The sequence below is a fragment of the Diospyros lotus genome, chromosome 4 (assembly GCF_014633365.1).
Source record: "Diospyros lotus cultivar Yz01 chromosome 4, ASM1463336v1, whole genome shotgun sequence".
In the NCBI taxonomy this organism is placed as follows: Eukaryota; Viridiplantae; Streptophyta; class Magnoliopsida; order Ericales; family Ebenaceae; genus Diospyros; species Diospyros lotus.
Window position 1 is genome coordinate 39,859,919 of NC_068341.1, and position 15,591 is coordinate 39,875,509.

A 15,591-nucleotide genomic window follows, 5' to 3' on the forward strand; every position below is an offset into this window, starting at 1 on the left:
AGTGACAAGCATGGCCGTCAGACATCTTTGTTCTATTTCACATGCTTGAACGTTAGGCTGGTGTTGCCGTCAACACCATGATTGTGAAGATGACATCACGTTAGACGATGATGACAATGTCACTCTCTTCTTTGATATTTAAATTGGTGTTATCTTTCTGATTTGTTTTATAAGATATTTAAATTGGTGTTATCTTTCTTATTTGTTTTATAAGGCCTGATGGATTTATTGAGCCTCTCACATAGAGGATAAAAAGACGATCTTATCTCTGTTCACTTTGTAAATTTGCAAAGAAAGTCACTGTCTCTGCTCTCTTGTCTCATTTGTCATGGTCGTCGCCTCGTTGCTGCCCTCGCCTTGCCTCGTCTCCGCGCCTCGTTGCCGTTGTCTTGCCTCATCTTTGTCGCCTCTCTGCCGTCGTTGCCTCCCCTGATCACCAACAGTCAATGCAAGCGACGAGGTGATGACCATGACAGGGGAGTCAAGAGAATAGGGGCAGGACAATCCATAAGAGAGGAAATGAGAGAACAGGGTGTGGGGGCAAAATCGTTTTTTTGTCTTTTTTTGATAACTCGATCGATAAATTCATTGAGCTTTCTAGAATTTTTCTTGTGTTTCTATTTATATTGTGGTTGGATAATGACAAGCTCTTTTGATATAAATGAGCTGTTGAAAACTAATCTATCACAAATATAAAAAAACTATATTTCTACCTTTTTTTTATTTTTGTAAAATCTTCTTCCCAAAATTAATTAACATATAAAAACGAGACAAAGACATTAATTTCCGCATTATAAAAAATTAATGTACAAAACGGCGTCGTAGACCCCGCAAACGGTCGCTCCCGACAGCTGGCGGATTGAACGAACTCCTCTCTGAACCAGGAAGAAGGCTCCGCGTTTCATTCCCTCCAAGCAAGTCTTTTTCTTCCAACGACCATTTCAATCTGAAGAAACTCAAAGGAAGACGAAGATACATAGAAAAAAAAAATGTAAGGAGCTAGGAATCGATTCATCTCTCGATGCTTCGAACAGCAGGTTCAGGATTACGTACCAAGAATCTAGATTGATTCTCAACAATGGTGGATGAGGAGAAAGACAAACATCCTCCTGAAATATCCCGCAGTTTTGTCCGACAAGAAAATATCAGACACGACGGCGATCGTCACCATTACCAGGATCGAGGTAGCGAGCCGGATTAGTCTCAATCGAAGAAGAATCTCTACGACGGAGAGAGCCAAGAGAACGATGGCGCCACTACAGACGATTTGACTATGGATCAAGATGATCGGCCGGAAGCAAAGACTAGTGCGGAGCCCGAGATCGACGAAGAGGGGCCTAGGGCTGAAGTGGATTTGGAAGAGTCTCATCCTCCGCCTGATTACGGCCGAGTCTGTCAAGAGATAGATCGATTCATCTTGGCGGTGTCGAGCTCAAGCGGAGGAGAACCGGATGTTCCTGAATGCGTGGAGCAGTTTGCGGTTCTCGTTGAAGCGAAGATTGAAAGTTGTGTTTCGGTGAAATGGAGTCGGTTCCCGGAGGAGAACTCCTCTTCCTTCTTGGATGCTGTGGATCGAGTATGGAAGCTTTTGAATTCGCTCGCGAAGTTTTCGTTGGAATCGAAGTTCGCTCCGTGGATCAATCGAATTGGCTGCATTCTGCAACGATCAATGTCGTACTTGCAAGACGAATTCAGGTCGCTCCTTGAAGATCCAAAGCTTCTTGATTTTGATCTCAACCATGAATCCAAGACGAAGCAGTCGTCGTCCAACTCGAATCAGGAAGGAGATCCACCCTTGCCGGAGGAATCCGGCTCTGCCGGTGACAACAATTTTCCAGGATACTCGGAGGAGGTTATTTTGAATCTGAACAAATTAGCGAAGGCAATGCTAAGCGCAGGGTTCGAAACAGAGTGTTTTCTTGTTTACATTGTGGCGAGGAGGACTGTATTGGAAAACACGGTGCATAAGCTAGGGTTTGACAAGTTGAGTATCGATGACGTTCAGAAGATGCAATGGGAACCATTGGAGAGAGAAATCGCATCCTGGAACAAATTGATCAAGCAGTATGTCGCCGTCATATTCCCCGGCGAACACAAGCTCTCGGAGGCGGTGTTCTCCGACAGGACGCCGGTTGCCGACCGCCTGTTCGGCAACCTCTCGTGGAGTGTCATGATCCAGCTTCTCAACTTTGCCGAAGCAGTGGCGATGACGAAGCGTTCCTCGGAGAAGCTGTTCAAGTTTCTCGATATATATGAGACCTTGCGAGATGTAATTTCAGCCACGGGTAATTTACGCCATGAAGAAAGCGTGAACGAGCTCAAATCTGAAGCTTTGTTGATTTGTAGCCAACTCGGAGAGGCCATAGTTCTCATGTTCTGCGAGCTCGAAAACTCGATCAAGGCCTACACCGGGAAGACTCCTGTGCCCGGCGGCGCCGTTCACCCGATGACTAGCTACACCATGAATTATCTGCAATACGCATTCGAGTACAGAGAAACCCTAGACCAAGTCTTCCGAGAGCACCAAACGATCCAGCGAGCGGACTCTGTCGGTGGATCGGACTATGAACACAACGCAGCACGAGCCGGCGGCGGCCAGAACTCCAACGCCGATCAGACGGCAAAGCCGCCGCCCTTCGCCATACAGATTCACAAAGTGATGGATTTGCTGCATACGAACCTGGAAGAGAAATCGAAGCAGTACAAGGACACTTCGCTGAGCTTGATATTCATGATGAACAACGGGAGATACGTGATGCAGAAGATGAAGAGGTTGCCGGAGATAAGCAAGTTGATGGGAGACAACTGGACGAGGAAGATGTCGTCGGATCTGCGACAGTACCACAAGAACTACGTGCGGGAGACGTGGGGAAGGCCTCTGAATTGCCTGAACCCGGAGGGATTGAGCGTGAACGGGAAGGTGGTGAAGCCGGTGCTGAAGGAGAGGTTTAAGAGCTTCAATGCCATGTTCGAGGAGATTCACAAGACGCAAAGCACATGGGTGGTGAGCGACAACCAGCTCCAGTCGGAGCTGCGGGTTTCGATATCATCGGTGGTGATTCCGGCATACCGGTCGTTCTTGGCGAGGTTCAGCCAGACCTTCACGCCGGGGAGACAAACGGAGAAGTACGTTAAGCACCAGCCTGAAGATATAGAGACATCCATTGAGAATCTGTTTGACGGGAATGCAGCGTCCACTGGGAAGAAGAAGCCATAGCCATGCACACACATATATATAATTAAATTGAACTCGATCGAACGGAACAGAAGGAATAGGGGGGTGAATTAAGAGACGTGCATATATACCAAGCAAACGGCCTTTGATTAATTGATGATCTTGGATCGTTGCCTTGCTGGGATACCTAGCTAGCTAGCTTACTGGACTAGCTATCATGAGTCATGACTAGGTACTCTTTTTTCTCTTTAGAATTCTGAAATAGCAAATTAAGTTCTATTTTATATGGAAAGAATTAGGGACGTGTTTGTGGCATTTTATAAGTAACTAATTCAGGCTGTCTTGATCATACATGTTATATTTTTAATTAATGAAAAGCCAAGCTTATGTCCATAATTGCTCGTATATTTGATGTTATATGTCTGTCACGTTGGTTTATCAGATCAACAATTAGAATTTGTTTGGTTTGATTTAAGATAAATAGTAAGCTTAATTTTATGGATTTTTTTTTAACTTGTTTATTAAAAATTTATAAAATTTTTAGTATAAAAATATTAAAAACTGTTTACCATTAGCTTTGGCTTCTTGAGAATCCAAAAATTCCTTTTAAAAGTGTTAATAAAAAGTGAAAAAAAAATTATTCTTTTTACTCTATAAATTATTTATAATTTTGTAACCAAGATTTGGACTTTTTAACGAACTTTCAATGAAGTAATAAGTTAATTAATACTAAACCTTTAATGATAGGTTAGAATTAAAACTAAATAACAACTTTAATGATGCAATTGATAAAATTAAAAAATTGGATCTAAAATGTAAAAACAAGGTAGATGTTATATTTTTATTTTTTAATAGTTTCTGAGTTTACCATTCTTTAAATTTCTCTCAAACTTTGTGTTCTTATTGAAATGCAATAATATATTTATTTAATAGAAAACGTTGTCGCACGAGATGGTTCTCGCACAAATATTTTGATATTTAAGTTAGACACTGAAAATTACGAATACTATATTAAAACCAGTATTAGAGACGTATCATTTTTATAATAAATATCTATCTATTTATAGAGGAGTATTGAGTAATCCTAAGTAATTCAATATTAGAATTATTACAAATAACATTTATCTCGATTAATCTTAATCCTGCTAAAATTAGAATTTTTTATAGACGATATCTATTTTGACTTTTCTTAACTATGTTAGGATTATAATTCTCATAGATAACGTCTATCTTGATTTTTTTTAATTATTGATTATAATTATTATGTCTATTTTAACTTGTTGATGTTCAGAATTGGTCGATCGTGATCCGTTGGCATGCACATATAAAATGAACACGAATGCAAGGAGAATAAACAACTAGCACCAATAACAAACGATACGCAAGAGAGTTTTTACGTGGTTTGGCCAGAATGATGCCTAGTTTACGACTGTTCTCTGGTAATTTCGGCAGAGTAACAATATGTAATTGATCATGCCCATATAATATTTTTTCGACCCCTATTTATAGAGTGGGGTGTTTATAATTTGAATGGTTTCTAAATATGGAAAAACAATATTATGGGGATAATATGTTCTTATCAGTTCCATAAAATTAAGAATAGATTCCGCATTATCGGGGATTTGGTTTGCTTTAGATAAGGCAGACGGACATTGCCTTCGATTATTACGCTACATTTTTGTCCTGCGAGTTGATCAGATTAGCCAGCAAACTAAAGGCCTTGCTAGGAGCTCGCTTACTCTCGCTATCAGAGCTCGGGTTTCAACAATCTGTGATCTTGTTGAGGTGTCATCTGCCTTAGGCCCATTGGGCTTCGGGAGGTTGGGCTGACCTACTCGGTAAAATCTAGTTCATAAGAAGTGGTTCATAAATTTTCCATAACACAACCTTTCATAACTATTACGAGTATTTCCCGCTCTACTTCTTATGGGCTAGGCTCAATCCAACAGGTCCACCCAATCGCATAAAGCCCAATAGACCCCAAACTGAGTTCTTCGAAGCGAGCTCGCATATTGTTGGAGCCTGAGCTCAAATCGTAGGACCAAGCGGGCTTTATACGAGCGAGCTCCCAACTACACTTCGAGCTAACTCCTAGTGACTCTTGTAATTTGCCAACCTAACTGATTAGCTCGCATAACGAGAATGTCATACGCTAGAGAATATTAATGGGCTAGGGGCTGTCTCAGTTGGGCCATTCTGGCCCAACCTCGCCCTGTCCTCTCGGCTCATTTGATTGGCTTATGTCAATTTTATCCTGGCCCCTTGCAACAGCATCATTACAACCATTTCTAGACTTTCGTGCACCCACCTTAGATCTCATCTTCATTAATGACGGATCTCATCCATATTGATGAAGGTCCCGTCGGCACCTTGCTGCTGCATGAGTGTTTCTACCGGCGCCGAATATTATGTCCCATCACCTGCAGACATACAATACATGCAGGAAGACATCTCTTTCTCTTATATATCAGCCAGCTTTCCCCATAACCATTGTAAGTTTTTTCCTGCCAACTTACTGATACTCTGCATCTCCTTACTTACTTACTGATTTGAGTATCGGAGTATTTTGCAAGGACCGACCAATCGGCGGGTCAACAAACCAGACCAGATAACCCCATTTCTTTCTCTCAGATTCATTACACCAGTGCAGGCCAACGAATCACGGTCGACCAATTCCAAACGTCGACAATAACTTTGTTAAGATTAAAATTCTTCCGAATAATATTTATCTCTTATAGATAATATTTATCTTCTCGGATAAATTTTTAGATCTCAAAATTATCGAGTTTACGCATTGCGTGAGGGCCCAAGTACGAAAAAATTTATATCTTTTAGTCTATAAAATTATTTTAAACTTTTAAACTTTTTTTTGATCTCCTGCATAAGACACAACACTTTTATTATAATTAAATTTAAACATAACCAAAAAAAAGTATAACTGAGAGGATAAAAAAAGTGAGAGGATAAATCCAAAAAAAGTATTATTTCACCTGAGAGGATAAATCCAATAGATTGAGTCAAACGGATTGCAAACATAAAAATCAAACACATCTGGAGATGTATTCGAAATGTGCTGTGTTACTTTGTAAAGATTATTTATCAAACTTACTTTTTACATTTATGTTTATTTTTTTAAGAAAAATTATTGCAATAACACGTGGCAGAGAATGGTTAGACGGTTAAATTGGTTTATTAATAGCACACGCACAGGCAGATGTATTCTAAATCTGGCGTGTAAGCTCTAAACAAGCTGGACCGACAAACAAAAGTTCGTTTGCTGCACGGTGGGATAAAGAAGCAGGATGAGATGAGATCCGCCGGATCGCGAAGAAGACGACTGTCGTCGATACGACATGGATTCCTGATGGCGTGTGCATTTTGTACCGGCGTTGGCCTCGTCGTCCTCACTCTGAGGTCCGTCGATCCTCCGCCATCGGCCGAGGATTTGCCCTCCGTTCTCAAGGAAAAGGTCGAGGCCTCCAGAGCCAAAGGATGCGCCACCGTCGAAGAAATGGGCGAAGCCTTTGGCGGCGGATTCTGGGGGGAAAGTCTCAGAGTCAGAAGAATAATACATCGGCACTTCGCTCTCAATGGTACTGTTTACTTGCCTGCAATGATTCCATTTCTTGCTGGTTTTATTTATTTTTAGCGTGCATTTGCCTGTTGGCTTATTTCTGGATAGTTCCTTCAATCTATACAGAACCTCCATGATCCATCCTTCTTCTTAACAAGAAGAACAGGTGAGGAGAAAGGACTTGTGTTGTGCTAGGTTGAATTATCTCTTGCTCCAGCATGTCTTGAACCAGCTTATCTATCCCAGTTGAGCAGGCTCCAGTGGTATTTGATGATGATTTTTCTGAAGGGGGGTAGTCCTCGGGGCTCTTCATAGACCTGGTGGTATTATCCAATAATCTCCTTTAATTCTTTCCGCGCTGTTCCCCATTGTGAGTCTAGAGATTGGGTGCTCTCTATTAGGTGATACAATTCTGAGATATCCCCATGGTGTTCCATTTTCTGGGGTTGTCTTCTTCCCATGGTTGGTCCTTAATTCTAGTTCCTCCTTGAAATTTCACCTCTGTGCCTGCCCACCAGAATCTGATAGTTGAAGCCTTAAAGTTCATGATTATTTCCCCTAGCATTTCAAGCTACAGATCAGCCCCTTTTATTGCAAGACATAGCAGTTCAAGGTGGTGGACACCTGCTCAATTAGGAGAGGAATCTGATCACACCTATGCTCACAATGGAGATGATCCCCATTACCAATGGTGACCATAAAAGATTTGCATTTCTCTATTTGAGGCCTAACCTTATGGCTGTGTGATTATGCATAAAGTTGTGGGTGCTGCCACAAACAATTAAAATTTGAATAGAATGCCCATTTACTGTTCCAGCTAATCTGATAGCTGATTTGGATTGGATTGCCCCTCTAGAGCATGGTTGCTGATTTCAGGGGTGATGTTGGTTGAAGAGTCCTGTTGCTGTTCATGGACAGTCTCAGGGTCCTGCTCTAGTTCATCATCTTCTTCTAGTTCTTCCCCCATCAGAAACATGTTTCTTGCCTTGCATCTGTGGCCAGCGGTGTATTTCTCTTCACAATTGTAGCATAGCCCCTTTTCCCTCTTAATTCTCACATCCTTAGATGTAAGCTTTCTTATAGGCAGGGAACAGGTGGGGTTTGCCCTTGGGGTTGGTATTTGTGGTGCTGGCTTAGGAGCTGAAGGAGGGGGACCTAAAATGGAGGGGCTGGTGGTGATCGTAGTTCGAATAGGCTGTGCCTTAGGGGATTGAATTCTCATGGAGCCTTGCCAAGCCAAAAGCCATGTTATGGTGGGCAACAACCTCTCTCTGTATATCAGGCTTCAATCCATCTATAAAGCAGCTAATTAGAAAATCAGTTGGCAATCCCACTACTTTGGTGGATAGAGTCTCAAATTTTTTGTTTGATGGTCTAATACACCATGGGTTTGAATTAGTTTTGATAGTGCATCCTTCGGATCATCATAAGCAGTATGGCCAAATCTAGTTAAAATTGAGGTTTCAAAAACACCCCAGGTACTTAACAAGTTACAGTACTGCATCCATTGAAACCAACTAGCAGCTGGTCCATCAACATGTAGAGATACTAGATCCAATTTCAGAGTATCAGGAATTGCATAGAATTCAAAATACTCGTGGATCTTGAAGAGCCAATCCAAAATGTCCACACCATCAAATCTGGGGCATTCCGCCCTCAATTGGGATCTGGAGTTGGATGTATTTGGTTGAATTTTGTTCTGGTAGATGTGTTCAAAGAGCAATGCAAAACTCTCTTGCACCTGCATCTGTAGTTGGATCACCCAGTTTTCAGTTGTGGCCTGCCATATTCTGAACTTCCACGAGAATTCGATTCTCAGTTGTAGCTTGACGTGGTTGCACCTCTGTTAGAATTGATTCCTTCATCTTGATACATTGCTGGGTTACCTTCTTCTCCATGATCATCTGAGTCTATTTTCTAGATTCTGCTGCCTCCGATCTGGTACTTTCAGCCATGTTGTCAGAATGTTGGTCAGAAGTTGGATCTCCCTCAGCGAGAGCACCGAGTTGATATGGCTTCACTGAGATGGCAGTGATCACCCCTCAGGGTTTAGTGAGAAGAGAAGAAGAAGAAGAAGATTTGAGAAGTAGAGATCTCTGTAATCTTCATTCAAGTCTCACAACACACACGTTCACCCTTATATCCCTGTTTACAATTGCAGCCAAAAAGCCCCTTGTGCAGCATCATGCAGGTCGTGTCCTCACTTCTAAGTACTTCTGTTGTTTACATCTTGATTCTTGAGACCTCTACAACAATAATTTGTGTAAGGGAAAATTGAGCAAAATCAGGGAAAAAACAGTTCCTCATTCAGAAATTCTCCAGCTTCTTGTCATGTCCTCTCCTCCTCTAATCCAATAGTCTTGGTGGTGCCCTCCTCTCCCTTCTCCCTCTCCTTTGAGCAATTAGTAAGTGGCCATCTCCGATACTTGCTTCTGTTGTTGGGGAATGCAGGATTATCGTTGCAAGATATTAGACATTGACATCTTATATTGAAGTTCTTTGTAGGTACCAATGCTTGGTGTTTCTAGAGAGGGTTTTGGTGAACTAAATGATTGCAGGATATTTCTCAAAATTATTTAAGTCTCAAATGTTGGTTTCTCATTTTTGAGTTTCATCCTTTGATGATGTTGAATGATTTTCCATTTTTTGTTCTCTTCTTCCATTAAGTAGGGGCTTCCTTCAGGCTACTGAAGCTCCAATCCAGTTTTAGCTATTGCCAGCTGCATGTACTAGAGAGGACTTATCCTTTAAGGTGAGTGGGAATGCCTAACCCAAGACCTACGCTTGCTTCAACCCAGAAGCAGTGAACATGTCCACGAGACCATTACCCTCCGTGTATGTAACACGTTTCAAGTTCAATCCATTTTGAGATTTCGTCTTCATTACTTTGTAGAGTATTTAGTTGATGCCAAACATAAACCACAGAAAGGAGCTATTGCTGAGAATGACTTTTCATTGGGAAAGAGTGAATGAAGAGTGCATTGTTCTTGACACGTTAATATAAATACCATACAAATTGTTATTGTTTTGATAAAGATTGATAAAGGGGAGGCTACCATTGGGGAGTAATCTGTGTGTAATTAGGCGCTTGTGATGCATAGAGAAGAGAGTAGAGTCTGAAAGAGGTGGGTTGTGGACTAAGAATAGGCTAAGACCTGTCATAATTCATGAGCTAAGGGTTATTATGTCACAATTTAATGGGAGATAATGAACTATATTCTTACACTAATGATTCTTATTGCAGGTGCTGCTAGAGTTCGGGACCTTCCTCCGGACCAGTTCTGCAGACATGGTTTTGTCCTAGGGAAAGCATCAGAGGCGGGTTTTGGGAATGAAATGTACAAGATATTAACTGCTGCTGCATTGAGTATAATGTTGAATCGGTCTCTCATAATTGGGCAATCCAGGCATATTGGTTCTCTCTCAAGCCTTTCTGTTTATGTTTTGATACATCCGATTTAGAAAAATAAACAACAAATAGCAACTTTAATCTTCTCTTATTTTAAGATATCTAATCTTCAGGAAAACCATTTTGTGGCTTAGCAAGAAATTACCAACTTGTGTAGTTTTTTTTGTTCTTTTCATGAAATTATTATAATATTGTTTGTTACAGATCAAACCTTGGTAGCAATAGTATGGTTGCTCCTTTGTGGACTAGAAGGTCATGGGTTTGAGATGTGGAAGTGGCCTCTTTGCAAAAAAAAAAATGAAGGGAAGATTGTGTACAAATGAAACCTCCCCATAATGGCCCCGTTTGTTGCAGCTTAATTAAAGAAATTATAGTTTCTAACTTCTTAGATTATAGCTTCTAAAACTTAGAATAAGTTGTGAACTTGTTTGTTATAACTTCTCAGAAGTTGTAGTTAAACAGTTGTGGTGTTTGATACCATAAGCTGTAAAATAACTTATTTTTGTATAATTGTCCATAATACCCTTAATAGTTATAGAATGATAATTTAAAAATTAATTAGTGTATATGTATAAGTTTTAAGTGTTATAAAAAAATTAATTAGTGTATAAAGAGAAAGGGAGATGGCGAGTGAGAAGAAGAGATTTGAAAATGGAGATGGCGGTGGAGAAGAGAGACCCTTGATTGTGTAGACAAAAGAGTAATTCTTTGTTAAAAACAGGGCAAAATTATCAAAAAAATGTAACTGTTTAATCAGAAGTTGTAAAAGCTGGGGTACCCCAGTTTTGAAAAAGCCAGCTTTTACCCCTTCTAAAAGCTAGTAGAAGGTATAAGTTAGAATTCTAAAAGCTAAAACAAACACTACATATCCACTTTTTTGAAGCTAGAAGCTAAAAGTTGTAGCTTTTAAGCTGCAACAAACAGGCCCAATGTAATGCCAGGCACCACAATATATGTTTTTTTTTTTTTTTTTTGGTACAGTGAAATCTGTGAAGTGGATGAAGAACTAGAACAGTGGGTTAATTATGGAATGCAAACTTGTAAGTCATTTGCTTAGATGTTCTGTGTATTTGTTCAGGACACGCCATAAAGTAGGCTAACTGGCTACTGGTGGCTTGACAAGGCATTGTATTGGCAGTATGCTTTCAGCTTTGGAAGATCTCCTGTTATTTTGTATTCTTCAGAATTTTTTGGTGACATGAACATCCCTATGGATATATAGGAGTTTTTTTTTTTTTTGGTGATGTCTGCATTATTAAACTTTTCCTGGCACTGTTCTTCAATGTCCTCATCAAGAAATAAATTAGGTTAGATGAGAAGTAATAATACAAATTTACTGTCAAACTGCTGCTTTATTGGTTTCAATCATTACTTCATTGAAAAATTGCAGGGGAAAGTATCCTTTCCAGGATTACATTTCTTATAGCAATGTTTCCTTTACACTGGAAGAAATCAAGCATCTATGGAGGCAGAAAGGCTGTCTGACTAAATATGGAAGGCATCTTGTGATAAGGATTGATGATTTCCAAAAGCCAGCCCGAACAAGTGTTCTTTGTAGCAACTGGAAGGAGTGGGAACAACCTATCATATGGTAAACTGAGAAGAATAGAAGTTCTTAGCTCGTACTTAGAAATACCTGAAATAATCACTGAAACATACTGTGGTAGGTTGCAAAACACAACAGATGCTGTGGCAGCTCAATTTTTCTTGAAAAATATACACAGTGAAATGAGGAATGCTGCTACTGATCTATTTGGGCAGCCTGAAAATCTTCAACATAGGCCCAACACATTTGGAGAGCTGATGAAAGTTCTAATAGCTCCCTCGGAAAATGTTAAAGAGGCTGTGAACTGGGTTCTTGGTGATGGGGTCAATCCTGATATTTCATTGCACATGCGAATGCTTATGAACAGGTATGTTAATAAACAATGCATTGTTGCTCAACTATGTTGAGGTCAGTAGAAGAGGACGTTGTTTGTTTTCTCTTAATGCATTTATTCATTGTACTTATTAATATCACTAACAGATATAGACATCCATTTTTTGGAAGGACTAGTGCTCTTTATAAAGGTTGGGAAGAAAAAAATTAGAGATCTATATGTCTTTCTTCTTGTCATTTTTGAATTAATAAATCATTGTGCTAAGCTTTTTGAAGTATATATTTCTTGAGAATGTTTTTCTCTTCTATCATCCTTACATGAAATAATAATAATAAAGAAAGGGAAAACACACATTTCATAGGGATTGGTAAACAATGGGCTGCATTAAGCTCAGGAAGAAGTTAATTAGAAATCTTAAGATTACGAGTTATCATCACATTTTTTAATATAGAAAATGCATAAAAACAAAGGTTAAGGGAAAAAAAAAAAAGAGATTTATTTTGAAATAAATTTCCTTAGCACTTTAAATTATTTAAATATTTTATTTCTTTATAATTCTAAAAGTAAGCTAAAAATATCAAATTACTAAATAAAGAAAATGGGTGTCCAAAGTGCACCGAGAAAAGGCAGGGGTAATGGGTGGGCATAACCCCCCGCGCCCCACTTTGCTCTATCCGTCATCAAGGCATGTGGCAAGTGCATGTGAATTTTATCTTTATGAGGTACCGGGTCTTCTCACTCCTTTTGTTGGTAACAATCCTGGATAATGCAGCTGCAATGCATTCTAATAGATCAACATCAACATGGGTTGATTGTATATGTTGAGGCTTTATTTCATATTGACAAATTGTCATGCCACAAGCCTAATAAATAGTTGGGTTATAAATATATGGGACTTCAATATGAAAAACTAGAATCCTCAATTAATATATGCTTCTAAAATTTGAATACCAAATTGACTGTCTCTCAAAATTAGGATTTCACGACTTAGATTTTAGTCTATTAGCATGATTCGGTCAATATTTGACTAAGATTCTATGTTTAGACATGCATACTGAAGAATATATTGGAATTTAAACCGATGAGACTAGCTCTTCTGTTTGTTGTTTCAGGTCTTTGAGAACAGCGCAAGCAGCATTAAATTGCCTCAGAAAAGCCATGGAAAATCTGCAATTGGAATCCAAACCCAAGGTGGTTTTGGTTTCAGATACCCCTTCTTTTATAAAGGAATTCTCACAGAATATAAGTGAATTTGCAGAGGTAATGATAGGGCTTCATATCGTCAAGTATGTTGCATGTCTAAAAAGATAAATTTCGTGTTTATATCACTTAAGAATGCCAAAATTTAGGAGAATTCCAAATTAGCATATTAGCCATCTTACAATTTTCTCACCTATCTTCAGAATGACTTCTAACTTCTGAGATGAAAATCTTCACTTTTGTTTTGATATGTCGAAATGTTTCTATCCGTTTTTTGGTGTATCCAGGTCCTTCATTTTGATTATGAACTCTTCAAAGGAAATATTTCTGGCGCGGGTGCAGGGAACAACATAGATTTTAGAGTTAAGGATTGGGGCCCAGCTCCAAGATGGGTTGCATTTGTTGACTTCTTTCTTGCGGCTCGTGCAAAACATGCTGTCGTTTCAGGGGCTCACAGGCGTGTAGGAACCACCTATGCTCAACTAGTTTCAGCACTCGCTGCAGCATGCAAACTTGGTATTATCTCTGCCTCTATCTCAGTTTGTTCCATCCAAAAAGTAGTTTTGTTTCTTGACGCTTCTTATTTCAATTTTTAGAGGAGAATTCTTCTGCCAGTTGGAGTTTTTCCTTCTTCAGCAGCTTCCACAGTCCTTTGCTCTCAGAAGGTCTAGGAAACCAGGTCGGTTGGGGACACGTATGGAATAGATTTGCCGGTCCTTTAAGCTGCCACAACCAGTCGAATCAATGTGCTTTCACCCCATTGCTCCCGCCTGCTTGGTGGGATGGGCTTTGGCAGTCCCCTATTAAGCGAGATGTTAAGAGGATGCAAGCATATGGCATCCAACTCTCTGGTTTCGGCACATCTGATGACGACTACCTCCATTCGTTCTGCCTCTCTAGGAAAAACGTCATAAGGACTGTTCCACTAATATAGGAGTTGTAGCTTGCACGTCGATTTACACGTTGTAAGGGCCTCTGTGTAAGAATTATTTATACAACTCTTTATAAGTTTTGACCAAAGACTATATCTAAACCTATAAATAAGAGTTTGTTCTTCTTTCTGCTCCATCAGGAAATCAAATTAACGTACAATTCTTCTCCATCATCAATATCAAGGGATTTAGGGAGAGAAATTAAATCCTTCAATTCTCTTCCATCATCTTACTTTTTTTCTTCACAGTGTGTAAAAAACATAAAGTATCAAAAGTCGTGGATGTGATGTTTTGTCGTTTATTGTTTCCTTCACGAGGAAGATTGAGACTACACTATCCCCCCCCCCTGTAAGATCTTCTCTTGGGCTTCCAACTTCTGGAAAATGTGTTCATTATTCTTCATTTATTATCGAAGGAGTCCTCCAACGAGTTAATTGATATTTGTTTGATGTTCCATCAACATGACGACTTTTCTCTGTTTGTTGAAGCTACAGAGCAGACTTAACCAACACATCATTGTATGGCTTAATCCCATTCCTATTGTGATAGGCAAATGGGATTAATCCCTTTTGATGTTCATATGCATCCCCCATCCAGCAGCCTTATGGAAATGATAGCAGTCTATTTGCATTGCAGTCAACTGTTTTGTGTTCCACCCTCTTCCAAATTTGTTTATTCTTCCCCCCACCCCTCCCATTTTTTTTTCCTTTTGTGTTGAAGCCAAGAAATATGGTATTCTTAATCACTATTAGGGGTGTTTACGGTTCGATTTGGTCAGTTTTTGACATTTTGTGTACGGCAAATCATTTGTGCGATTTTTCTATAAAATCAGACTGTGAGGTGCATGGAAATTGCACCGCAAAATGTGGTGCGGTTCGGTGCGATTTTTTCAAAACATCCAAAATATTAATTTATCCATTTTTGTGGTGCGGTTTCCACAATTTCATAATTTTGTTCATCAACCATTTAACCCATTAACTAAAATAAATAAAAGATTGTATATAAACAATATGTTTTGGTTCAGATTATATATATAATAAGATTGTTCAATTATATATACACAATCTATTTTGGTTTATGTATATAAATATTATGAACTAAAATAAATTATTTTATAATTTTTTTATTATTACATTATACTCGAACAATTCGATTCAAACCGAATGGAGAAATTCTCAAATCACACGATTTGAGAATTTCTTAAACCCTACCGGATCACCCTTCTTAAAAAATTGTGCAGTGTGGTGTGGTTTGGTTATATCGACTTTCACGATTTATCAATTTTTTTGAACACCCCTAATCAATGTATGTGATATGATAAAAAAAATAGTTATGTTTTAAGTACCGATCATTATCGTACAATTTTATTTTGAATTTCTTTATTTTTATTCACAACTCACCCTTAATTTGTACTTTCGTGA

General features: G+C 39.2%; 2 protein-coding genes across 2 annotated transcripts; both read left to right on the forward strand.

Annotated features, from left to right (window-relative positions):
• Nucleotides 1-898: 898 nt before the first annotated feature.
• On the forward strand, nucleotides 899-3,352 carry LOC127800411 (exocyst complex component EXO70B1-like). Its single transcript, XM_052335002.1, has one exon. It carries the CDS (start codon nucleotides 1,274-1,276, stop codon nucleotides 3,215-3,217), a length of 1,944 nt encoding a protein of 647 aa, XP_052190962.1. The 5' UTR covers nucleotides 899-1,273; the 3' UTR covers nucleotides 3,218-3,352.
• Nucleotides 3,353-6,408: 3,056 nt separating this feature from the next.
• Nucleotides 6,409-14,304, forward strand: LOC127799432 (uncharacterized). Its single transcript, XM_052333464.1, has 7 exons — nucleotides 6,409-6,768; nucleotides 9,994-10,156; nucleotides 11,549-11,749; nucleotides 11,826-12,071; nucleotides 13,151-13,298; nucleotides 13,526-13,754; nucleotides 13,835-14,304. Exons 1-7 carry the CDS (start codon nucleotides 6,483-6,485, stop codon nucleotides 14,170-14,172), a joined length of 1,611 nt encoding a protein of 536 aa, XP_052189424.1. The 5' UTR covers nucleotides 6,409-6,482; the 3' UTR covers nucleotides 14,173-14,304.
• Nucleotides 14,305-15,591: the final 1,287 nt, after the last annotated feature.

Excerpts from the sequence above, each read along its gene's own strand:
- LOC127800411 (XM_052335002.1), top strand. The coding sequence starts at position 1,274 with ATGGATCAAGATGATCGGCCGGAAGCAAAGACTAGTGCGGAGCCCGAG.
- LOC127799432 (XM_052333464.1), top strand. The coding sequence starts at position 6,483 with ATGAGATCCGCCGGATCGCGAAGAAGACGACTGTCGTCGATACGACAT. Across the intron at positions 6,769-9,993 it reads TCGGCACTTCGCTCTCAATG|GTGCTGCTAGAGTTCGGGAC; the intron begins GTACTGTTTACT and ends TTCTTATTGCAG. Across the intron at positions 13,755-13,834 it reads CGCTGCAGCATGCAAACTTG|AGGAGAATTCTTCTGCCAGT; the intron begins GTATTATCTCTG and ends TTCAATTTTTAG.